Source organism: Procambarus clarkii, chromosome 33 (assembly GCF_040958095.1).
Source record: "Procambarus clarkii isolate CNS0578487 chromosome 33, FALCON_Pclarkii_2.0, whole genome shotgun sequence".
Taxonomy (NCBI): Eukaryota; Metazoa; Arthropoda; class Malacostraca; order Decapoda; family Cambaridae; genus Procambarus; species Procambarus clarkii.
Window position 1 is genome coordinate 42570881 of NC_091182.1, and position 25755 is coordinate 42596635.

At 48.2% G+C, this 25755-nt stretch overlaps 1 protein-coding gene across 3 annotated transcripts in view; it reads left to right on the forward strand.

Moving 5' to 3' along the window:
* LOC123765227 (major facilitator superfamily domain-containing protein 6-A) overlaps nt 1–25755 on the forward strand; it is a 107006-nt gene that overhangs the window by 10810 nt on the left and 70441 nt on the right. For 2 of the 3 annotated variants that reach the window (XM_045753710.2, XM_069335551.1), the window contains exon 3: nt 13362–13630. In XM_045753710.2, the coding sequence (XP_045609666.1) occupies nt 13537–13630 (94 nt within the window). In that variant the 5' untranslated portion in view covers nt 13362–13536. Of the gene's footprint in view, nt 1–4833; nt 4994–13361; nt 13631–25755 lie in introns of those variants that run through there. The other variant, XM_045753709.2, reaches the window with a different exon arrangement.

Genomic DNA, 25755 nt, shown 5'->3' on the forward strand with positions numbered 1-25755 from the left:
GAGGCAATTTGTCTTATTAGGGGTAATTAGTCCAAACGAGGCAGCTCCTATTTATATCCACGCGACTCATTTAATGTATATATATGTCTAACCTACGCTTGAAACAATCAAGGGATCCCACCTCTAGTATGTTACCCGGTAATGTGTTCCCCCAGACCAACAGCTTCTTCCAGACCAGTATTTACCCAGGTGTTTTCTATATATAAACTTATCCAATTTACATCCATTGTTTCGTGTAAACTAAAGGAAGAGTGTATCCAAGACAGTAAAGGAAGAGTGTACTCGTCAGAGAAAGCGGGAAGACCCTTCACCAACCACAACAGCCGCGCCTCTCCCCCCCAAGGTTAACTACCAGAGGTGGCGGCCAGCGCCAGGGAATGCCGGCAAGTGCAGAGAGAGAGAGAGAGAGAGAGAGAGAGAGAGAGAGAGAGAGAGAGAGAGAGACAGAGAGGGGGTGAGAGAGAGAGAGAGAGAGAGAAAGAGAGAGAGAGAGAGAGAGAGAGAGAGAGAGAGAGAGAGAGAGAGAGAGAGAGAGAGAGAGAGAGAGAGAGAGAGAGAGACAGAGGGTGAGAGAGAGAGAGAGAGAAAGAGAGAGAGAGAGAGAGAGAGAGAGAGAGAGAGAGAGAGAGAGAGAGAGAGAGAGAGAGAGAGAGAGAGAGAGAGAGAGAGAGAGAGAGAGAGAGTGAGACAACAGCTACTGACCTTGGAAGGTCTACATATGCCACCGTATCCGGAAGTAAAGGTGAGGAGAGAGAGAAAGCTCCTCCTCCTGCTCCTCCCGGGGCTCTCACCGCCGCCCTCGGGCTCACTCATGACTCAACACTCATGGGTCCTCACTCATGGCTCCTCACTCATGCCTCACTAGCAAGGACACCTCACACCCGAGGAGGAATAATGAGTGCTCTTACTATTGCTATTAACGCAATACCTTGTCCTGTCCTCATATCCCAGCACCTTCTCCTCATATCCCAGCACCTTGTCCTCATATCCCAGCACCTTGTCCTCATATCCCAGCACCTCATATCCCAGCACCTTGTCCTCATATCCCAGCACCTTCTCATATTCTTTCCAAGTTCTATAGTCATACTGGCTTGGCACTTATCCTGATGATTACCTGGCCGTCTGTGATGCCCTGGTGCCTGAGGCCACAAACATATGACTCCAGTCATCCCAAGGACGACAGGAAAAGATTTTACTAGTAACGTTGCTCTCATTTTCGCTTTTACTAAATAAATAATAATGGTGAAAGCAAATGAAAATACTTGTAGTTAGAACACGAGAGGACGGAACGACTCCAAGGACCTTCCCGCCAAACACACACCGAAACTACGACGTTGGTACAACGTTCGAACAAGTTTTAACATCACCTAACCAGTTATAACAGCCAATATAGCAAGTTGTAACAACGTTCTAATACGTCATAAACACGTTAAGCCAAGATGTAACAACTTTATTACAAGTTGTAACAAGCGGAAAATAGAGACAGTTTCGGTTTGTGTTTCCAGGGTTGGCGTCACACTCCAACATTCACTAAAAGTTGCACAGCAAGTGGGAGCGACAGTCAAAAACAAGCGAACCAAACCCTGGGAATAATCAAGCTTATCTTTACCGCCAAAGGAAAGGAATGTAGTCGTTCAGTTGTATAAGTCTCTGGTGCGCCGCCCCCTGGAACTGTGGCATCCAGGCATGGAGACCTCGTCTTCAGAAGGACACAGCCGCTCTGGAGAAGGTGCAACACCGGGCAACAAAAATCATTCCAGAGCTTAGTCATCTCTCGTATCAGGAACGGTTGAGGGCCACAGGGCTAACAACACTGCATGGCGGCGGATCTCATTGAAACCTTTAAAATACTGAACAATTTGGAGGCTGTCGATCAGGACAATTTCTTCAGAAAGTCAGATGTAACACAAACAAGGAGCAACGGGTTCAAGCTCAACAAGCCACAATGTAGGACAGGGGATTTTCAGGGGGAAGCGCCAAGCCATTACGACTATATAGCACTAGGAAGTGGTCAAGATAAGGATTTGGGATGGGACGGGGGGAAGGAATGGTGCCCAACCACTTGGACGGTCGGGGATTGAACGCCGACCTGCATGAAGCGAGACCGTCGCTCTACCTCCAGCCCAAGTGGTTGGACAGAAAGCAGATGTTTTTTCACCCATAGGGTTGTAAACCCGTGGAACTTCCTACCCGCCGAAGCCGTAAACGCTAAAACTCTGTTGCGATTTTAAATACAACTAGAAAAGATCATCAGGGTAACTGGGGGACCTTTGACAAGCCGCCAGCTTCCAGTCCTCATCGAGGCCACTAGTATTAGTGGCCGTAAGGTAAACAAAAACAAATCAGGTAAATATAATATGGATAAGGTTAGAATCAGGAAAGACTCGGGTAAATACTGATTTGGGAACTGAGTGGTTGATTTATGGAATAAATTACCGGATAACATTATAGATGTGGGATCGCTTGATTGTTTCAAGCGTAGGTCAGACAATGAATAAGTTTGGGTGGCTGTGAATAGGAGGTGCGTAGTATGCGGAATAAGCGGGAGGAGCCAGTGGGCGGGGTGGTCCAGGCAGTGGGCGGGGCGGGAGGGACACGGGCGGGGGCGCCCGTCCGGTCATTCAAACCAACAAATTTTGTGTGGGTGTACCTTATTGAGCACCTCGGAGCCGGAAGTGCGGACAGTATGGTGGTTGACTGGTTGTGTGTTGTGGTGTTGATAGTATGGTGGTTGACTGGTTGTGTGTTGTGGTGCTGAAGGTATGGTGGTTGACTGGCGGTGTTGTGGTGGTTGCTGTGGAACTGACAACATGGTATTCTTGTAGTGTTGCCAGTACCGTGGTTGCATTTTGTGTTGCTGGCAGTATGGTGACTGTGTTGTGTTAATGAGAAAATGTTTGGTTTTTCTGCTGGGATAGTTTTTGCGGGCCCCAAGCCTCTGGCTGGCCCACTAAGTGTTACTTGTTTTTCGTTTCTGTGTTACTTGGTCGGAGTATGAGTATTTATGACTCGTATGGTCGCTTCAGTAAGATTATGTCCCATGTGTTTAACAACTTCTGCTCTGTTACAGCTCAGTTGAAATCATATTTGATTTGCTACTGTGCACTGTGTTAGATAATGTTCCAGAGGTTTGTTACTGTGCACTGTGTTAGATAATGTTCCAGAGGTGTGTTACTGTGCACTGGTAAATAATGTACCAGTAGTTTGTCGGGTTTTTCTCCACAGTTGTGACACTAGGTCTCATCTTCTGGAACTGGGAAGCCTATCTCCCTTGCACATGGACATCCAAGCCAGATTGGCGTCAAAACTCAGTTGTTCAAAGAGTTATACGAGGCTTCTTTTAAGGTCTCTAGAACTTTTCAGTGGATGCATGATAATGGTACCGGTCTGTAATTATGTGGTTTTGGCTTCCTTCATTCGAAGGGTCCCAGTTGTACAGTCGGGTTCATTCTCGAATCGCAATCGAGAATTCCAGGTTTGAATCCTAGCGGGACAGAAATGGTTGGTCGCGTTTTAATTAATGCCATGTTCATCTAGCAGTAAATATGTACCCAGGAGTACTAAGGAATTAGTCAGATTGTTGAGGAATTGCTTCCTGGGGCGGGCCACTAATTCGTCTCTGGGAGCCACCGAGATAAAAGCCTAACACTAAACTGGCTGCCTGTCCTCTGACGCAATAATTAATTATTATTAACATAATAACAGCACATTGGCAGTTTTCCAAATCTCTGGTAGTTTACCACTTTCAAGCAAGAAGATAAAAACTATGACAAGTTATGTATAGAGTTGTGCAGCAGCAGCATGGCTCAATATCCAGAGTGAGAGCTCGTCTGGGTCTGAGGCTTCACGTCCACGTATTAATTGTTGTGTATCTTGTAGAAGCATGAGGAAGTTGGTGTTGGGTAATATAAGGTAGTGATTGCCTGATATATGCTACAGGGGAATATGAGGATACGAGAGGACTTCCGTCAGAATATCATTGGACACATACCCTAGTGATCAATCAGTAACTGAGCAGCAAGTTGTAAATCGATTGGCGGGTCGTGTTCTAGTTAAAACTAATAATATAAAAGTTCTTCGTGAAAAAATAGTTCCGTTCCAGCAAGTAGTGCCCGACCAACACAGTTGTAGTGGATATTTGGGCCGGTGGGCTGCTCCCAGCAACAATATTGGACCAAGTTATCACAAGTCACGCCTGGCCTCAGGCCGGGCATAGGGAAGAGAACGCCCAGCACCCACTCCAGGCCTGATCCAAGTATTACCATGAACTATGGAAAACCCTGAGTTTGCCAACAAACCAAAAGTCTGTTAATGCACCCCACCTGTGCACAAAACATAAGATTGATCCAAGTTCTAACCCATATTATGGGCGTATCCGATCCCTTGATTGTCGTCGCCCTTAAATCAACAACATAACCCATATAATGTCTGGGAGGCTATCAATACATTCCTTCTTTCCCAAGTGGCAAAAAAAAGTAATAACCCATGTTATAACTAACACTACAAGCACAAAGGCACTAACAAAATACAGGACACATAAAGAGGAAGACGGGTGTTGTACAGGAGACACACAAACCAGGATCTCTAAAGAAGACAAACAAAACAGTGCCTAACCTAAACTATCCAACAGCCACACCAGGAGCAAGTGACAAATCTTGGGGTTGAAGGAAGCACATTTACAGAGACTAGTTTAAAATATTAATTAGGAAAATAGACTACAAATACACTATTTATTTATCTCCAAACGTTCTACACGAGACTACCATAGCGTCCCTCCATCTTCTGTGACCTCGACCATAACACGGCGGGGTGGGCGAGCCCGGCGTGCCCAGGTCGTGGTCAGTAGCTTACAGTAAGCGCGGGTGAGCAGTCGCTGCTGCCAGACCTCTGGAAAAACTGTTACCGGATTACAACCTTATTTAAAGTCCTATGCGTGAAGAGGCGTCTGCTTAAGAAACTGGGAGAACTAATTCACCGGATCCACGTACTCCTGGTGAGGGTTCCATGTTTATAGACTATTCAGAATTGATTTTAAAGTGAGGTTATTTGATATTTTGTTTTTGAAGGCACTTAAGCTCTCTAGTTATGGTAATGAAATGTATTGGACGTTCTTTGATACTGAAAATCTGTGTATGTGAGGTGTTAAGTGTCCATTAAGAACATTTTAATAACAAACTATAAAGGCCATATTTGACCAGTGCGAGGCTGTTCCTATTTATGTCCACCCAAACTTTCATATATATATATATATATATATATATATATATATATATATATATATATATATATATATATATATATATAATATATATATATAATATATATATATATAATATATATATATATAATATATATATATATAATATATATATATATAATATATATATATATAATATATATATATATAATATATATATATATAATATATATATATATAATATATATATATATATAATATATATATATATATAATATATATATATATAATATATATATATATAATATATATATATATATAATATATATATATATAATATATATATATATAATATATATATATATATAATATATATATATATAATATATGTTACACTTTCGTCACCGGGTAATGTAATAAATAAATCGATAACCTTATTTCCAAGCCAGTATTTACCCAGGTCTTAACTAAATCTCAACTTACCCGATTTATATTCGTTGTATTTTGTCGATATTTAACAGTGCATACAACAATGATCCATAATACTCGTCTAAGTATGCAAGATCACCAGATAACGGTTTTCAACATTATTATTTCCAGTCCTATGTTAACCTTTCATTCTTCACTGCGGTTATAAAACAATATTAATATTCCCACTTGAATATTTCAGTCGTGTCACTCATTTTTGTTCTTTATTATGCACCCCATACCCAACTCGTGGGCGGTGGTGGAAAGGGTTACAGAGGCACATAATGGGTTCAGGAAACTGAACCTCAGAGTTCGTTTAGCTAAGCAAGTGTCACACTTGCGAAGCTAGTTACACAATTATTGTTTCATACACATGTACATATATATACATCAATGTACCCAAATACATACATCAATAATCTTTTTATATCACAAGTGATTAATCAAGAGCCTCACAAGTCACTATACAAGGCACTTTACATCTATGGTGAGTCACACAGTTACTAGTCCTTCCGTAATATAAATGGGGGTAACTAGATGAAGATAAATTTAAAATGTTAAGCCCCGCTGCAGGTAAGTCCACAACGGGCTCACTATAGCCTGTGCTACTTGGAATTTTTAGTTTCGAGTAACTGAATCTAAAACAATAACAACCAAGATAAAGCCGAGGAATAACGACAGATTTCCTAGTTTCTAGATTGTTTACGATTGAGAGTTCCTCTTGCTTACGCCTCTGGAAATTAATCAAAGCACCAAATTTTCTTTTCCATACGTTTATGCATTTAATTTTCCTTGGCGACCATAACTCGTGTGGAGACTAGGCTGTCCGTCAAGCCTGTTAGAGACCGCAGTAATACAAGCCTTAAATCAGTTATTATATTTCACGAGACCTTTAATTAAGAGTCGCGTACACTCGTGTGAGCTAGTGGTTTGAAGCGAGTCTTTAACTACCGTTGTTTGTTGTTTAAGATTCAGCTACCTGGAACAAAAGTTTCCAAGTAGCACCGACAATGGTGAGCCCGTAGTGGACTTACCTGGCACAGGAGCGGGGACCTGTAACTTGCTGTGTAACTATCAATTGTAGTGGTTTATAACGGCGCTAACGAGCGTGACAGCACTTAACCAACCATAGGCTACACGCTGTACAAATAATTACGCAACTTGCCCAACACTTGTAAACAATGATTCTGTGTCGCCAGAATGTTTTTTTTTGTTGGCCATTTAACATTTGAAACTCCAAAATTGATTGGCGTCCTTATAGTCTCGATAGTACTTAATTTTGAGTTATAATATTTATTGGAAACATTTGTTTTGAAAGGCGGTCTGCCCCACTCATGGGGGGGGGGGCGGGGGGGGGATACGTAATGTTTCTACACCAACAAATTCACCTTTACCATCAACAAAATAAACTTTGGTGGTGTGGTTACAAAGTGTCATTTGGTCAGTGTTATAAGGTACAGTGTTGCCAAATATACGTGTCACGCTGTGAGAGGACGGCTGTCGTCACGCTGAGCATAACAATCCGCGAACTTTGTAAAGTTGACATTTCAGTCTCCATGCTATAAAGAGACAAGACTTAGCATTGTAATTTTGAAAACAATGGTTCTGGCGTCCAAAAATGAGAAGATTGGTCTTAAACTTATTTTGCCCTTAAGTGTACAATTGGTAACTTTAAGGAAATGGTTAACTACAAAAATGCTCCGTTTAATGAGTTCAATGTAGTTAATAGGAGTATATTAACTCCTATTAACTACATTGAACCCTAATTGGGGGTTCCTTCGATTCTTCGAAGCCCTGTGTTCACTGTAAACATGTACTGTACTGGTATTGGTGACTTGGTCGTGTGGCCTTATGATTGCGGGTGACAGCCGACAGGGAGAGGCTAGCCAGGCCTCCTTAGTCTTGTCTGTGCTGACCGTCCTCTCCAGCATTCACACCGCCACTGAGTCTCTCTCTCACGTCATATTAGGTTCGATAACACCATTTTAAAGTAAAGTAAGTACCCTAGGCATATGTATGTACGTTGACCAATCCACACACTAGAGAATGAAGGGACGACGACGTTTCGGTCCGTCCTGGACCATTCTCAAGTCGATTGTGAGAATGGTCGACTTGAGAATGTCGACTCACAATCGACTTGAGAATGGTCCAGGACGGACCGAAACGTCGTCGTCCCTTCATTTTCTAGTGTCGATTGGTCAACATACTTCAGCCACGTTATTGTGACTCATCGGCTGCATACGTATGTACGCTTTGTAACTAGACATAGTTTTATGCAAATACAATTTTAAACCATCTTGAAATACTGTCATTCATCCCAGGTGCCCTCAGCACAGATACAGTTCAAAGTTCCAACATCCTTAAGCTTTCAGTCTATACAAATTTTGATGGACTCATTGAGAAGTCCTTTAGAGTGCGTCCATCACATTGATTACATTCCCACGACCATTGCGAATCTGGCCCAGGTGAAGCCTAGCGACAGGACCGCTCAACAGGCAGGACCCTTACACAACCTAGTGTACACCAGGGGCCAGATTCACGAAAGCACTCGTAAGTGAAAGCAAACACTTACGAACCTGAACATCTTTTCTCAATTTTTGGCGGCTTTGTTTCCAATTATTAAACAGTTAATGAGCTCCGAAGCACCAGGAGGCTGTTTATAACAATAGCATCAGTTGAATGGGAAGTTTTCATGCTTGTAAACTGTTTTAATAAATGTAAACCAAAGCCGTCAAAGATTGAGGAAAGATGTACACGTTCGTAAGTGCTTGCGTAACTGCTTTCGTGAATCTGGCCCCGGGCCTGTAAATATTGGTCTTATATACGATCAACTGAAACTGAAAATTGTTACGCCGTTAGCCATTGAAAGTAGTGGTGTTTGTGGCATGTCATTGCAGTGAGGGTGAAGCAAAACTCCACAGTTGGTGTTTGCTGAATGTGGCTCAAGGATTTAATGAGGTGTGATTTGAACAGTGGTGGTGAGCCAAGCACTGCTGGAGACAAGTACACAACCATTAGTTGTGCAGCCCGTACTCGTCAACAAAGGCCGAAGTCCGTTCATGCAGCCATCTTGAGGTTATCTTGAGATGATTTCGGGGCTTTTTAGTGTCCCCGCGGCCCGGTCCTCGACCAGGCCTCCACCCCCAGGAAGCAGCCCGTGATAGCTGACTAACACCCAGGTACCTATTTTACTGCTAGGTAACAGGGGCATAGGGTGAAAGAAACTCTGCCCATTGTTTCTCGCCGGCGCCTGGGATCGAACCCGGGACCACAGGATCATAAGTCCAGCGTGCTGTCCGCTCGGCCGACCGGCTCCCCATTGACGTAGGCGTGTTTGAGGTTGACCGCTGGTAAGACGAGTATTGTCAGAGGACGACAGGTTGGGGGGTAATCCAGCCACTTAACTCTGCTAAGGAGTAAAACCAGCCAGTCGTCCAAAAATGGGGAGGTAAATGTAACAGCACAAGTGGAATTATGTACTATTCATAGCCATCAGGAATTGTACTAATTTTCATTTAGTATTAAACCGTACTGTCAAATATATTGTGAATATTTGAGTACCTGAAAAGCTGAATAGAAAATCATAACCTAACCTAGACCTTCTTAGTGTTTGAAGATATGCCTTTTATTGCTTCTTAATTACAATTAGTACTTAACCTATAGCTATATTGATATTAGTTTTATCAAACTAATAAAACAAAACTAAAATATATCAATAAATTGTAAAGTAATTAATTTTTTTTCAAATTTTGTATAAAATCTCTATTTAATAAAACAAAGAAATTCCTGGTATTTAAAACTTGCGTATAGCGAATTGAAATTGAAAACTTCATCCTAAAATTCTGAGTGTCTTAACAGAAAACGAGGAGAATAAATGGGGAGGTAAATGTAACAGCCCCATAAGTGCAATTATGTACTATGTATGACAGTCAGGAAATGCACTTATTACATTTAGTATTAAACCGTACTGTCAACTCGGAGGATGGGTCGCTCCAAAACATACTTAACACACGAATCACAATTCATGAAGTTTGAACCTTTCTGTAGCAATGTTTCTCTCTGTATAACTGTTGTTGTTTTTAGATGCAGCTACTGGGAACAGAAAGTTCCAAGTAGCACGGGCTATGGTGAGCCCGTAGTGGACTTACCTGGCAGAGGAGCGGGGCTCTAACTTAGTCTGTATAGCGAAGCATTAATGCTATATACCACTTGCTAGATATTAAGATTAGACTTTGGGATTGGGGAAGGAATGGTGCCCAAGTATTTGGGCTGGACGGTAGAGCGACGGTCTCGCTTGATGCAGGTCGCCGTTCAATCCCCGACCGTCAAAGTGGTTTGGCACCATTCCTTCCACCCGTCCCATCCCTAAGCCTTATCCTGACCCCCTTCCAAGTGTTAAATAATCGTGCTGGCTTGGTTCTTTCTGATAGTTCCCGTTCCGTTCGAATTGCACCGCAATTCTACTCGGTGAAAAGGCAACAAGACTTGAACACCTACCCCGAGCCTAAATATAAATAACATTTTAATATATAACTTTAGGCAACCACACCCACCAGGAGACTTGAACCCTGGCCATGAAGATGGCAGGTACGCACTTGTATCCACTACACCATATTCAGAGCCCTAAATATATGTAATATATAATGGTATTTAGGTTTGAGAAAATAGGATTTCGAATTCAGTACGTTAATATTTCCTGAATTGGTCTCTGATGTGGAGTGCCGCGCGGACTAGGCTTGCCTGAAGACTGGTTGAACTCCACCACCCAGACCATTAACACAGCCCAGCCTCCTGTTGTGGTAGTTCTATAGTAACCATGACCACCATAGTATATATACCCACCTACAACCAAATTAGAAAGTAGAAATCGGCACTATTGAGTTGGACAAACCGGATTTTTTTTGCTTTTGTTGCAAAGACAAACTAGCCTAACCTTCCTAGGCCTAATACATGATATCCGAGGCCTAATATAGTACATATGTGTGCTACACTAGGCCTAGGAATATTTATGTTTATTTAGCTTCATTTTCCCGATTATAAAGTGAATAGTACAAAGTTGACCAGACCACACAGTAGAAGGTGAAGGGACGACGACGTTTCGGTCCGTCCTGGACCATTCTCATGTCGATTGTCCTGATTGCCCTGGACTATTCTCAAGTCGATTCAATCACAATCGACTTGAGAATGGTCCAGGACGGACCGAAACGTCGTCGTCCCTTCACCTTCTAGTGTGTGGTCTGGTCAACATACTTTAGCCACGTCATTGTGACTCATCGCCTGCATATGAATAGTACAAAGTTGTACTATGTACTTGCTTAGAACGTCACTCTTGGTACTGTGGTGCACCTGGTTACAAAAACTAGTCTAAACAGGAGGATGGTTGGAGTAATACAAATTGTCACTACCTTTGAAACCTCGCCACGGTATGTGTACACTCTTATAGTATACTAGATGGTATACCCGGCATGGCCCGGGTCTCCCCTGTGGCTAGACCTCTCCTCCACACCTGCGCGGCCTCCCCCCTCCCCTCCCCGGGGCGAAGGTTCCTCACGATATTACCACATATGTTACTACTATTATTACACACACGCACATGTACACACACGCACGTGTACACGCACACATGCACACATGCACACACGCACACGCGCACACGCGCACACACGCACACGCGCACACACACACGCACGCACGCGCGCGCGCGCACACACACACACACACACACACACACACACACACACACACACACACACACACACACACACACACACACACACACACACACACACACACACACACACACACACACGCACGCACACACGCACACACGCACACGCGCACACGCGCACGCACGCACGCACGACTATCGCTGGACACGTGATCCTATGGTCCTGGGTTCGATCCCGGGCGCCGGCGAGAAACGATGGGCAGAGTTTCTTTCAACCTATGCCTCTGTTACCTATCAGTAAATAGGTACCTGGGAGTCAGCTGTCACGGGCTGCTTCCTGTGTGTGTGTGCGTGTGTGTGTGTGGGTGGTGCAAGGAGAAAAAAATAGTAGTAGTAGTAGTAGAAACAGTTGATTGAGAGTTGAGAGGCGGGCCGAAAGAGCAGAGCTCAACCCCCGCAAGCACAACTAGGTGAGTACATACCCGCACACAGCCACCCCACTCCCTCCCATCTCTCACTCCATCACTGTAACCATCTTCACACTCTTCTCTACTTCACACTTCCCGTCTCCACGCGAAATATACTCTCCCCACATCTCTCTATCACTGTAACCACTTGGCCATCACTGTAATCAGTAGTCTGTGCCCAGAACGCCAAGCTCTCTTCTAAACCTTCGTTTTGCATGTCAGTATCTGAATCCTTTTTTTTTAATAACACATTTAGGTACACCTGAATTTGTGCAGCTGCCCTGGACTGTATGAAGGGGAGTACATTGTCACAAAGCTGATGCTAAAAAATCTCCATCGCTAACACTTAATGTTAAACTCTACGGACATTTAGGAGCACATTTCATATCGAATGACTCCTTGAAGGGGGTTTGGGGGGTCGTTTCCCCCACTCTCACTCCTCTACTTTATTCTAATATCTTTCATATAACGTTATTTTATGTGATTTTCATATCTTATTTCCACCGTCTTTCCTCTCCCATTCTCCTCTTCCTTTCCTGCCCATTTTCTTTTCCATTTTCTCTCTTCTCCCCTTATCGTCCCTCTTTTTTGCCTTCTTCCCCTCTTCCCCATTTGGCCTCCCACCTCGATCAGACAGAAGGTAAGGTATTATCAGGAGAAACCGAACAGACAAATTTCCATTAAAGTGAAAGCGAATTCACTTACATTTAGACTCACCTAGGGACTCAGTTGGTCAATTTTCATTAATTTTGTGGGGGGTTTCATTATTAGGCCTTCCTCCCTCTTGATAGGACTAGTAGGACTAACCCCGGGCAGCCTATTTCCGTCCCATACCCCAGATTATTCCTTACCCCACCCTGCAGAGTTGAGCAAGTCTAGCCCTAAGCGTCTGGCCTCCCACCTTGGACACGGACATTCTCTTATTGATTGGGTACCTGAGTGGTGCTCGGGGGCCCTGTCTCCCTCCGTGTCGCCTCCCCTCCCATTCTCTCTCCCCTCCCATTCTCCCTTCCCATTCTCCCCCGTACCATAGTGGAGCAGAGGGTGAGGGCGGGTCTCGTGCTGCTGGTCCCCCAAGCCTCGCCCAGTACCACTTGCTAGTATTAGTGTCGCGATAGTCAGCCATTTATAATCATTACGGAATAGTTCTCTCTACCTAATTTTCATACTTTTCTAATAATGGTTATCTATTTGGCCTGCTTCACTTGCCGTATTGAATTTTTGTAATAATCTTTGTCTTCATCCAGGTAGTTGCGTTTCTTACGCAAGATATGTAACTAAGCTAAGTGTGTCGCTAAGCCAGAGTGACGACACGGCTCTTGGTAGGGATATGGGGAAAAGGCGCAGGACATGACGACGTTGGCAAGGAATGTGACCAACCACTTATATCATCGGGGATTGAACGGCGACTTGTAAAAAGCAAGGCCGTCTTTGTACTGGCCAAAGTGGGGGAGGGGAGGGGGGGGGGGTTAGAAACATTATTTTCCATTTTCTGCTTGAAACAGCTCGCTCTGTTTTTATCGAATCTTCCTAGACTTGATCACCGTACTTTATCTTCCAGGTATTGAGGGAGTCACGGCAGGGCCCCCGGCCACCACCAGCACAGGGCCCGGTCACCGCCAACTTAAGGCCCGGTTTACCGCCCGCCAACTTACGGCCCAGTCACTGCCAACTTTGGGCCCAGTCACCGCCAACTTAGGGCCCAGTCACCGCCAACTTAGGGCCCAGTCACCGCCATGAACACCCCAGCATGGATGAAGCGCTTTTGGGTCGACCTCGTAACAAAAGAATTTGTTGCGATTAAGGTCCTCTTTTTCCTCATATATGGAGGTAAGTCACACTTGACTATACACATGTTAAATTTTGTTAATGAAAAGTCCCACTAAGTTACGTAAAGGTGAAATGCTGCCGCTGGACCCCAATTATGGAAATGGTGGCGATGGTCTTTGGTTCATTGGCTCTTGATGTACACATCTTGGCTCAGGAGCCAAGATAAACAGGTGGTTGTCTCAGAGGAGCAGGTTGGCGGCGTGGAGACCGAGCTGAGGTAAACACTACTGGGCAAACAAGAGAAGAGAGAGGAGCGCATTATCACGTATGTGCTGCATCACTCTAACCTCAGTGACCACACGCCGGCCCGCGGTCCCTACCGTCCTGCCGCCGTGAAAGTTTCTGCAAACAGTGTGTGTGCCGGGGCGCCTGGACCGGGGTGCCTCGCTCCTGCTGGTGACCTGGTCCGGGGCGCCTGGCTAATGCTGGTGACCTGGTCCATGGCGGTGACCCTCCTGCTGGTGACCTGGTCCAGGACGCCCGGCGGTGTTGTAAATTATTCATAAAACGTTCAATGATCAACAATGGATACATCGGCGTGCGATTAGTTCTTGTATATATGTACACACACGCACGATACGTCTTGTATATACACACACCCGCTATTACACACTCACACTATGAGTGTTGACCATTCCAGCAGGTGTGGGGGGAGGGAAGGGAACTATCAGGAGGGCGTCAAGCCTTTATTACGACTTTATAACACTTGAAAAGGGTCAGGCTATGGATTTGGGATGGGACGGGGGGAAGGAATGGTGCCCAATTACTTTTTTTTTATTTTCTACCACAGACGTGGCCACACATTTACAATGCTAACCAGAATATATACATTTTCTTCTGTCCTCCATGGACAGGGTTAGAGATCTGTTAAACATATAGTTCAGGGATTTATTGAACAATCAACCACAGAAGGTGATTCGGTGCTTTTTAAAATGCTAAACTAACCTACGTACGTAAATACATAGATACACAGATTTACGTATGCCCTACATAAAGTGTTCGATGTGTCATTAATGTGCATTTACAAAGGTGAAATGCAATTCTGATCATCTTCCATATGTTCTTTATACACATACATACACACACACACATACGTACATATACATATATACACACACACATACATTCACATTTCTCTTTTACTCTGACAGGGTGAGATAGCTGACAAAGAAACTAGTGTGCGATTAAGCGCTTAATCACTGAAGGTGATTAAGGTGCTTTTGCAAGCTCAGGTTATATAGTTACATCACATACATTGTATAATTGATACATTACATGGTCAATCTTGGGTACAAGTCTTGGTGGACGGTCGGGGGAATTGAACGCCGACCTGCATATGACGCAAGACCGTCGCTCTACCGTCCAAGGGTGTGTGTGGGGGTGAATGTTGCTACCACGAGGCACAGTTTACCTTAGTATACATTGCACGGGGGCAACACTGGACAAACTTTCATTGCAACACTCGCCCCCGTCATGCATGCAATATTTACCTCAACCGCTCAAAGCTTCGTTATTTCCGCGTGTCGCGTCTGGGGGGGGGGGGAGGGGGAGGCCAGGTTACCTTTCGTAGACTGAACTTGAGCGCGCTATTGTTCCTCGCTAATGGTGACGTGTGTGTTGTAGCCTCCACTCAGAGTGACGGAGAGTGACGGACGGCAGTCTCAGGGCCATGCTGGGGAAGGGAGGGGGCCATGGTGGTGAAGGGAGGGCCATGGTGGTGAAGGGAGGGGGCCATGGTGGTGAAGGGAGGGCCATGGTGGGGAAGAAGGGGGCCATGCTGGGGAAGGGGGCTGATGGGAACTTGGGGGTTGGGGCGCAGAAAGGTCTGAACACCTCGGCGCGATGTGTCCTTACCCTGAGGTGCCAGAGACGGGCAGCCCCACACAAGACACCAGGATACACGACCCTCTTACAGGGTACAGTGTGTCAACTGGAGAATGAACTCTTAACAGGAAGCCACTGAGGACATAGTGGCAGAAAGAACCTCGAACTGCGCACGGGAGGAAATGTGTTGTACCTATGGGGACAGAGGGAGGGAGGGGGGAGGGAAAGGTGTCAATGGTACCTTGGTACAATGGTAATGGTACCTACACACCAGGTGGGAATTATCAATGGAAAGTGCCAAGCCATTACGACTATATAACACTGGGAAGGAGTCGGGATATGGATTTGGGATGGGACTAGGTGGAAGGAATGGTGCCCCAACCACTTGTGGACGGTCGGGGATTAAACGCCGACCTGCATGAAGCGAGACCGTCGCTCTTACCGTCCAGCCCAAGTGGTTGGGTCTGCAGGCTTGAAGTGTGGCAGAGGAAGTAATACTTTTCTGCCTATTCAGTTCAAGCTGTTTGCTTACCTTCAACACATGTTAGTGTGTGTGTACGTTCTTGTGTGTGTGTACGTGCTTGCTTGTGTGTGTGTACGTGCTTGCTTGTGTGTGTGCGTGCGTGTACGTGCTTGCGTGTGTGTACGTGCTTGCGTGTGTGTACGTGCTTGCGTGTGTACGTGCTTGCGTGTGTGTACGTGCTTGCGTGTGTACGTGCTTGCATGTGTGTACGTGCTTGCATGTGTGTGTACGTGCTTGCATGTGTGTACGTGCTTGCGTGCGTGTGTACGTGCTTGCGCGTGTGTACGTGCTTGCGCGTGTGTACGTGCTTGCGCGTGTGTGTACGTGCGTGCTCACGTATTGGTGTGGTGAGAGGTCGTACACTAGACCAGCCAAGGAGTGTAATGTTACCTACAACCAATGCATAAACAGTTACACAATTCTTGAGTTTCTTGTCATATTTCTGGTTCCGGTTGACATATTACCCTCACCACCATGAAGTGCACTTTACACGTGTAATGAAAGCACTCACCAAGAATGTATTCAACCCTCCAGCCTCACACACGTTTGACAACACAATGGCTTGTAATGGCATGGTCCCTTCAAAGGTTAATGTTGATCTATGCAAGGTTTAATTACACCGACAGTTTAAACACTCAAAGAAGAGGCGCCCAGGCATACAAAAATGCAAAATCCATCAGTATATAATGGAATGTCTACCCATGCTATGTAAGCCATTCTTATACGAGCATGTTTTTTATATACCTAGTATATAAAAAATATATATATATATATTTATATATATACTATGTATATATACATAGTATATATACTATGTATATTTTTATATACGTAGTATATAAATGTCACGTCTGTGACAGGTAAAAATATGCTTTTTTCATGTGAGGAAATCTCCGAAACCTATGGCTTTGACGCAAACCTTGTCCAACTTGAACGATGTGTGTCACGGAGTGGGCCCAAGTGTCATGTTTTAAGAAATATCGGCATCTATAACGCCCCCCTCCTTCCTTTGATTTTCCAGAAGACTTAAATAACTCTGGAATTGTTATCCACGAAGTGTTGGTACTCTGCTGCATACTAGTCATGTATTTTCATGGTTTATGTGAAAACATGATTAATTAATTTACAGTATTTTAGAGATAAAATGTTGGCGAGAGGGGGAAGGTGGAGAGGTGAGGGGGGGGGGGTATGGGAGGAGGGGTATGGAGAGACGAGTGGGTACAGGCGGGTACAGGCGGGTACAACATATAATACGCGCCACACAACACTGGATTATGCTGCGTAGCGTTCATGGCTCATTGTGAAAAATGTTTCCTAGAGTATGATTTGTGTGACGTCATGTGCAGACGGCCGCCAGAGCCGCGGGTTCTCCGCCTGGAGCCGTCATCTTAAGAGTCCTGGGACGTACCCGGCACCACTCTAGAATGTAAACTTCTATTTTCTTCCCGGGTGTGTGAAGGGTCCGCGGAGCCCGCAACGGTTACCTCCGCTTGTTGAGGTGATCTGGCCCCAGATTCACGAAAGCACTTACGAACCTACACATCTTTTCTCAATCTTTGGCGGCTTTATTTCCAATTATTAAACAGTTAATGAGCTCCGAAGCACCAGGAGGTGCTTCGGTGTTGTTATAACAATAACAGTAGTTAATTGGGAAGTTTTCATGATTGTAAACTGTTTAATAAATGTAACCAAAGCCGTCAAAGATTGAGGAAAGATGTACACGTTCGTAAGTACTTGCGTAAGTGCTTTCGTGAATCTGGCTCCTAAAGAGGATTTCGGAGCTGCTCGACCAGGAGCCAGATTCACGAAGCAGTTAGGCAAGTACTTACGAACGTGTACATCTTTCCTCGATCTTTGACGGCTTTGGTTACATTTATTAAACAGTTTACAAGCATGAAAACTTCCCAATTAACTGTTGTTATTGTTATAAACAGCCTCCTGGTGCTTCGGAGCTCATTAACTGTTTAATAATTGTAAACAAAGCCGCCAAAGATAGAGAAAAGATGCACAGGTTCGTAAGTGCTTGCGTAACTGCTTCCTGAATCTGGCCACTGGCCTCCTTTTTGTTACACATCCCCCAGGAAGCAGCCGTAGCAGCTGTCTAACTCCCAGGTACCTATTTACTGCTAGGTAACAGGAACATCAGGGGTGAAAGAAACATTTTATCCATTTGTCTCCGCCTCCACCGGGGATCGAACCCGGAACCTCAGGACTACGAATCCGAAGCGCTGTCCACTCAGCTGTCAGCCGCCACAAAGGAATTAAAGCAGGAATTGACAATTAGGTCCTAACTAGGCTGTTTGTTACGTTAATCATGGAACAATTTTGGGTACAGAGTTTAAACCTATACATGAGAAAGTATACCCAGGAAGGTATACATGAGAAAGTATACACAGGAAGGTATACACTTGGAAAAGTATTTAATTTTGTTAAGCTGCTCCAAATTTTCACTATACGATCAAAGAATTTTGCTTAGTTAAAGTGAAAATGTTTTTGCAATTTTAAATGTAATTTTTAAATCATTAACAAATTCAAGAAACTATAAAGTTGTCCCATAACGCTTAATGGTCTCGAAAAGTTAAATTAAATCTCTGCCGCCTCTTGGTCTTCCCGTTCATAGTAGATGAGTCTCTCTTTACGGTTAGTATGGTGTAGTCCTGTTGTGTTGACGGAGGCCAGGGTGAGGCTAGTGTGTACACTGAGGGGCCAGGATAGTGTGTACACTGAGGGGCCAGGATAGTGTGTACACTGAGGGGCCAGGATAGTGTGTACACTGAGGGGCCAGGATAGTGTGTACACTGAGGGGCCAGGGTAGTGTGTACACTGAGGGGCCAGGGTAGTGTGTACAATGAGGGGGCCAGGATAGTGTGTACACTGAGGGGCCAGGATAGTGTGTACACTGAGGGGCCAGGATAGTGTGTACACTGAGGGGCCAGGATAGTGTGTACACTGAGGGGGGCCAGGATAGTGTGTACACTGAGGGGCCAGGGTAGTGTGTACACTGAGGGGCCAGGGTAGTGTGTACACTGAGGGGCCAGGGTAGTGTGTACACTGAGGGGCCAGGGTAGTGTGTACACTGAGGGGCCAGGATAGTGTGTACACTGAGGGGCCAGGGTAGTGTGTACACTGAGGGGGGCCAGGATAGTGTGTACACTGAGGGGCCAGGATAGTGTGTACAATGAGGGGCCAGGATAGTGTGTACACTGAGGGGCCAGGATAGTGTGTACACTGAAGGGGCCAGGATAGTGTGTACACTGAGGGGCCAGGGTAGTGTGTACACTGAGGGGCCAGGGTAGTGTGTACACTGAGGGGCCAGGGTAGTGTGTACAATGAGGGGGGGCCAGGATAGTGTGTACAATGAGGGGCCAGGATAGTGTGTACAATGAGGGGGGCCAGGATAGTGTGTACACTGAAGGGGCCAGGATAGTGTGTACACTGAAGGGGCCAGGATAGTGTGTACACTGAAGGGGCCAGGATAGTGTGTACACTGAAGGGGCCAGGATAGTGTGTACACTGAGGGGCCAGGATAGTGTGTACACTGAGGGGCCAGGATAGTGTGTACAATGAGGGGGGCCAGGATAGTGTGTACACTGAGGGGCCAGGATAGTGTGTACAATGAGGGGGGCCAGGATAGTGTGTACACTGAGGGGCCAGGATAGTGTGTACACTGAGGGGCCAGGATAGTGTGTACACTGAGGGGCCAGGATAGTGTGTACAATGAGGGGGGCCAGGATAGTGTGTACAATGAGGGGGGCCAGGATAGTGTGTACAATGAGGGGGGCCAGGATAGTGTGTACACTGAGGGGCCAGGGTAGTGTGTACACTGAGGGGCCAGGGTAGTGTGTACACTGAGGGGCCAGGATAGTGTGTACACTGAGGGGCCAGGATAGTGTGTACAATGAGGGGGCCAGGATAGTGTGTACACTGAGGGGCCAGGATAGTGTGTACACTGAGGGGCCAGGATAGTGTGTACACTGAGGGGCCAGGATAGTGTGTACAATGAGGGGGCCAGGATAGTGTGTACACTGAGGGGCCAGGATAGTGTGTACACTGAGGGGCCAGGATAGTGTGTACACTGAGGGGCCAGGATAGTGTGTACACTGAAGGGGCCAGGATAGTGTGTACACTGAGGGGCCAGGATAGTGTGTACACTGAGGGGCCAGGATAGTGTGTACAATGAGGGGGGCCAGGATAGTGTGTACACTGAGGGGCCAGGATAGTGTGTACAATGAGGGGGGCCAGGATAGTGTGTACACTGAGGGGCCAGGATAGTGTGTACACTGAGGGGCCAGGATAGTGTGTACACTGAGGGGCCAGGATAGTGTGTACAATGAGGGGGGCCAGGATAGTGTGTACAATGAGGGGGGCCAGGATAGTGTGTACACTGAGGGGCCAGGGTAGTGTGTACACTGAGGGGCCAGGGTAGTGTGTACACTGAGGGGCCAGGGTAGTGTGTACACTGAGGGGCCAGGGTAGTGTGTACACTGAGGGGCCAGGGTAGTGTGTACACTGAGGGGCCAGGGTAGTGTGTACACTGAGGGGCCAGGGTAGTGTGTACACTGAGGGGCCAGGGTAGTGTGTACACTGAGGGGCCAGGGTAGTGTGTACACTGAGGGGCCAGGGTAGTGTGTACACTGAGGGGCCAGGGTAGTGTGTACACTGAGGGGCCAGGGTAGTGTGTACACTGAGGGGCCAGGGTAGTGTGTACACTGAGGGGCCAGGGTAGTGTGTACACTGAGGGGCCAGGGTAGTGTGTACACTGAGGGGCCAGGGTAGTGTGTACACTGAGGGGCCAGGGTAGTGTGTACACTGAGGGGCCAGGGTAGTGTGTACACTGAGGGGCCAGGGTAGTGTGTACACTGAGGGGCCAGGGTAGTGTGTACACTGAGGGGCCAGGGTAGTGTGTACACTGAGGGGCCAGGGTAGTGTGTACACTGAGGGGCCAGGGTAGTGTGTACACTGAGGGGCAGGGTAGTGTGTACACTGAGGGGCCAGGGTAGTGTGTACACTGAGGGGCCAGGATAGTGTGTACACTGAGGGGCCAGGATAGTGTGTACACTGAGGGGGCCAGGATAGTGTACACTGAGGGGCCAGGATAGTGTGTACACTGAAGGGGCCAGGATAGTGTGTACACTGAGGGGCCAGGATAGCGTGTACACTGAGGGGCCAGGATAGTGTACACTGAGGGGGCCAGGATAGTGTACACTGAAGGGGGGCGCCCTGGTTATGTAAACACCAGTGTGTTCCTGGAAGTGTGGCTGGAGGGCGCCAAGCAAGTCAGGGTGACCTCAGCCTCCCTCCCGCCAAAACGGTCTCCTGGACGTCGTTGGCTCCTTGTATCACCACCACCTTCATGTGTCGCCCCGTGTCACCGTGTATCACGCACATGTATCGCCTGGCCCTCCCGTCATAACTACATAAACACCATCACGTTGTCAGCACCTCACCATTACTATATAAATAATAATGTAAATGTTCCTTTTACCACTTACGGGCTATTCATGCCCGTGCCACCTCTTGGGTGGCTTAATTTTTATCAAATCTGTTCCTTTGTTCAAAATCGCTGTTCTCCAAAAGTTCTTTATTGATTGGTTTGTAATATTGACACAACGTTCCATTCTCATGCGAGCGTGTTTTTATATACCTACTATATAAATGTCACGTCTGTGACAGGTAAAAAGGTTTTTTTAAAAACTGCGTTTTTCGTGTGAGAATCTCCGAAACTTCTACCTATGGCTTTGAAATTTTGACACATTTCATTCAGATACGCGTGTGTGTTTATATACTTACTATATATATGCCACACCTGTGACAGGTAAAAACATGTTTTTTGTTTATTTAAACGGGGCCATCTGTTGCACGTAAAAGCAACAAACGCTATACTAAATATGTTAAGATTCCATTTTTCAATGTTTGCGATTGCATTGATATATTGAATTTTCATAGATTTCGATTTATTTTCACTTTGATTTAATTATTTTGTGTGACATGTTGTAATTGAAAGAAGGGGGGCCGTGCTGGGGAAGAGGGGGGCCGTGCTGGGGTAGAGGGGGCCGTGCTGGGGAAGAGGGGGGCCGTGCTGGGGAAGAGGGGGGCCGTGCTGGGGAAGAGGGGGGCCGTGCTGGGGTAGAGGGGGCCGTGCTGGGGAAGAGGGGGGCCGTGCTGGGGTAGAGGGGGCCGTGCTGGGGTAGAGGGGGCCGTGCTGGGGAAGAGGGGGGCCGTGCTGGGGAAGAGGGGGGCCGTGCTGGGGAAGAGGGGGGCCGTGCTGGGGTAGAGGGGGCCGTGCTGGGGAAGAGGGGGGCCGTGCTGGGGTAGAGGGGGCCGTGCTGGGGAAGAGGGGGCCGTGCTGGGGAAGAGGGGGCCGTGCTGGGGAAGAGGGGGCCGTGCTGGGGAAGAGGGGGTGGTTGTTGTGTTGGCTGTGTTGTTTACCACACCGTTCATTTAATGAGTATAGGTTGCTATTGTCATTGATTTTATTTAGTTTTTTTTTAACTTCCCATGTTCCCATCACTGAAAAATAAGATCATTTGACGTTCGCATTTTTCTGATAGAAACGAAATAATTTGGGAACGCATCGCACAAGGAAGTGGGGAATGGTGGGGAGGACGAGGGGACTTGGGAGGGGGGGGAATGGTGGGGAGGACGAGGGGACTTGGGAGGGGGGGGGATGATGGGGAGGACGAGGGGACTTGGGAGGGGGGGGATGATGGGGAGGACGAGGGGGGTGGGATGATGGGGAGGACGAGGGGACAAGAGAGGGTTGCTGCGGCCGGGTACAGCTAGTCACTAAATAGTAAAATGGAGGCAGACTCCATACACGGATTCAATGCATTTTTTTTTACAGGTGAATACAGGAGCTGCTGTCAGCAGGTTGGGAGCTTTTCCTTCCCATAGCTTGCGGTAAGCCTTACCCACTAGTTTCCCTGGAACACAACCCGCCAGTCAGTTTACAACCATACCCAGTTACTACTGGGTGAACAGAGGCTTAACAGTTAAGAATTTGAGCCCAGTCAATCCTTCCTGGACACACGTAGAACCCAAACGAAATCGAAAGGCAAGACCCAGATGTAAATCGCTCTCCCGTGAGGCCAATTAGATGGCTTACCCAGACGGAGAGTAACGGTAGGCAAGGTCGCCATGTAGCATGATAGGCAGGAACTATGGCGCGTGCGGAGGCCCCCCCTGGTGTGGCCCCCCCCCCTGGTGTGGCCCCCCCCCTGGTGTGGCCCCCCCCTGGTGTGGCCCCCCTGGTGTGGCCACAGTCCTGACGCTCAAGGCTCCCACGTTTAACCGCACCTTGTAAATTCTTCCTTCCGTGACGCCCTGTGGGTCGTGGGCGGCGTGTGGCGGGGCGGCGTCTGTGGCGGGGAAGGTGGGCGGCATCTCGTGTTGGGGGCGGGGGAGCCATGGGCGGCGTGAGTACGTCTGACGCAGTTGTAAAGCAAGGCACTTTACGAGAGGTTGTGTAAGGCGGGAATGAGTCGCGGGACGCAAGGCGCGGCAAGAGTCGCCGCGGCGCCCGGAACCTTGACTTACTGACAGCAATGTGCAGGTGGGGAAGGGGGGGGGCAGTCGACCGTGTCGCTACCACCACATTGTTGTGTGGTGGGCGCTGAGCAATGGTGCCAGCAACGGTGGCAGCAACGGTGGCAGCAACGGTGACAACAACGGTGGCAGCAACGGTGACAACGGTGGCAGCAACGACTAGTAAAACTAGTCGTTGCCTGTTGACCAGGCGTTATAAATTCCCTGTTGACCAGCTTTCGTGTTTAAATTTTCTCATTGTTTATCCTCATTCTCATGAGAATTCTCTCATTCTCATTGTTTCTGTACCGTTGTTTGCCCTCTGACCCCCCTGTCCCTCGTCCTGTTGTTTGTCACCTCCGCCTGTCTGTTAGTTTACACAAGAATTGAGGAAACTGCAGACTTTCTGTTGGCCCATTCGAGGCAGCTTCTGTGTATATCCACCCAGACTCATTCATATACATGTCTAACCTACGCCTGAAACCATCAAGGGATCCTGCTTCTATTACGTTACGCGGTAATTCGTTCCATAGATCAACCATCCTGTTCCCAAGACAGTATTTACCCAGGTCTTTCCTAAATCTAAACTTGTCAGATTTATATCCATGCTGCTGCCCGCCCCCCACCCCACAGCTGCTGCGGCGCCCCCCACCCCACAGCTGCTGCTGCGCCCCCCACCCCCACAGCTGCTGCTGCACCCCCCACCCCCACAGCTGCTGCTGCACCCCCCACCCCCACAGCTGCTGCTGCACCCCCCACCCCCACAGCTGCACCCCACAGCTGCTGCTGCACCCCCCACCCCACAGCTGCTGCTGCTCCCCCCACCCCACAGCTGCTCCCCCCACCCCACAGCTGCTCCCCCCACCCCACAGCTGCTGCTGCTCCCCCCACCCCACAGCTGCTGCTGCTCCCCCCACCCCACAGCTGCTGCTGCTCCCCCCACCCCACAGCTGCTGCTGCTCCCCCCCCCCCCACAGCTGCTGCTGCTCCCCCCACCCCACAGCTGCTGCTGCTCCCCCCACCCCACAGCTGCTGCTGCACCCCCACTCCACAGCTGCTGCTGCTCCCCCCACCCCACAGCTGCTGCTGCTCCCCCCACCCCACAGCTGCTGCCCCCCCCCACCCTACACTTGCTGCTGCTCCCCCCCCCCCACCCTACAGCCGCTGCCCGCCCCGCACCCCACAGCTGCTGCCCGCCCCTCACTGTCTGTTGACCCTCACAGCGCTGTCTGGGGGCGTGAGGTGGTATGGTTGACCACAGCGCTGGCTGGGGGCGTGAGGCGCTATGGTTGACCCCTCACAGCGCTGGCTGGGGGCGTGAGGCGCTTTGGTTGACCCCTCACAGCGCTGGCTGGGGGCGTGAGGCGCTATGGTTGACCCCTCACAGCGCTGGCTGGGAGCGTGAGGCGCTATGGTTGACCCCTCACAGCGCTGGCTGGGGGCGTGAGGCGCTATGGTTGACCCCTCACAGCGCTAGCTGGGGGCGTGAGGCGCTATGCTTGACCCTCACAACGCTGGCTGGGGGCGTGAGGCGCTATGGTTGACCCCTCACAGCGCTGGCTGGGGGCATGAGGCGCTATGGTTGACCCCTCACAGCGCTGGCTGGGGGCATGAGGCGCTATGGTTGACCCCTCACAGCGCTGGCTGGGGGCGTGAGGCGCTTTGGTTGACCCCTCACAGTGCTGGCTGGGGGCGTGAGGCGCTATGGTTGACCCCTCACAGCGCTGGCTGGGAGCGTGAGGCGCTATGGTTGACCCCTCACAGCGCTGGCTGGGGGCGTGAGGCGCTATGGTTGACCCCTCACAGCGCTAGCTGGGGGCGTGAGGCGCTATGCTTGACCCTCACAACGCTGGCTGGGGGCGTGAGGCGCTATGGTTGACCCCTCACAGCGCTGGCTGGGGGCGTGAGGCGCTATGGTTGACCCCTCACAGCGCTGGCTGGGGGCGTGAGGCGCTATGCTTGACCCTCACAGCGCTGGCTGGGGGCGTGAGGCGCTATGGTTGACCCCTCACAGCGCTGGCTGGGGGCGTGAGGCACTATGCTTGACCCCTCACAGCGCTGGCTGGGGGCGTGAGGCGCTATGGTTGACACACACACACACACACACACACACACACACACACACACACACACACACACACACACACACACACACACACACACACACACACACACACCACCCCCCCCTCCCCTCCCCTCCCGTTGTCAACAACGGGACACGTAGCGTCGCTACCACTCCCGCTGTTAACGTCGC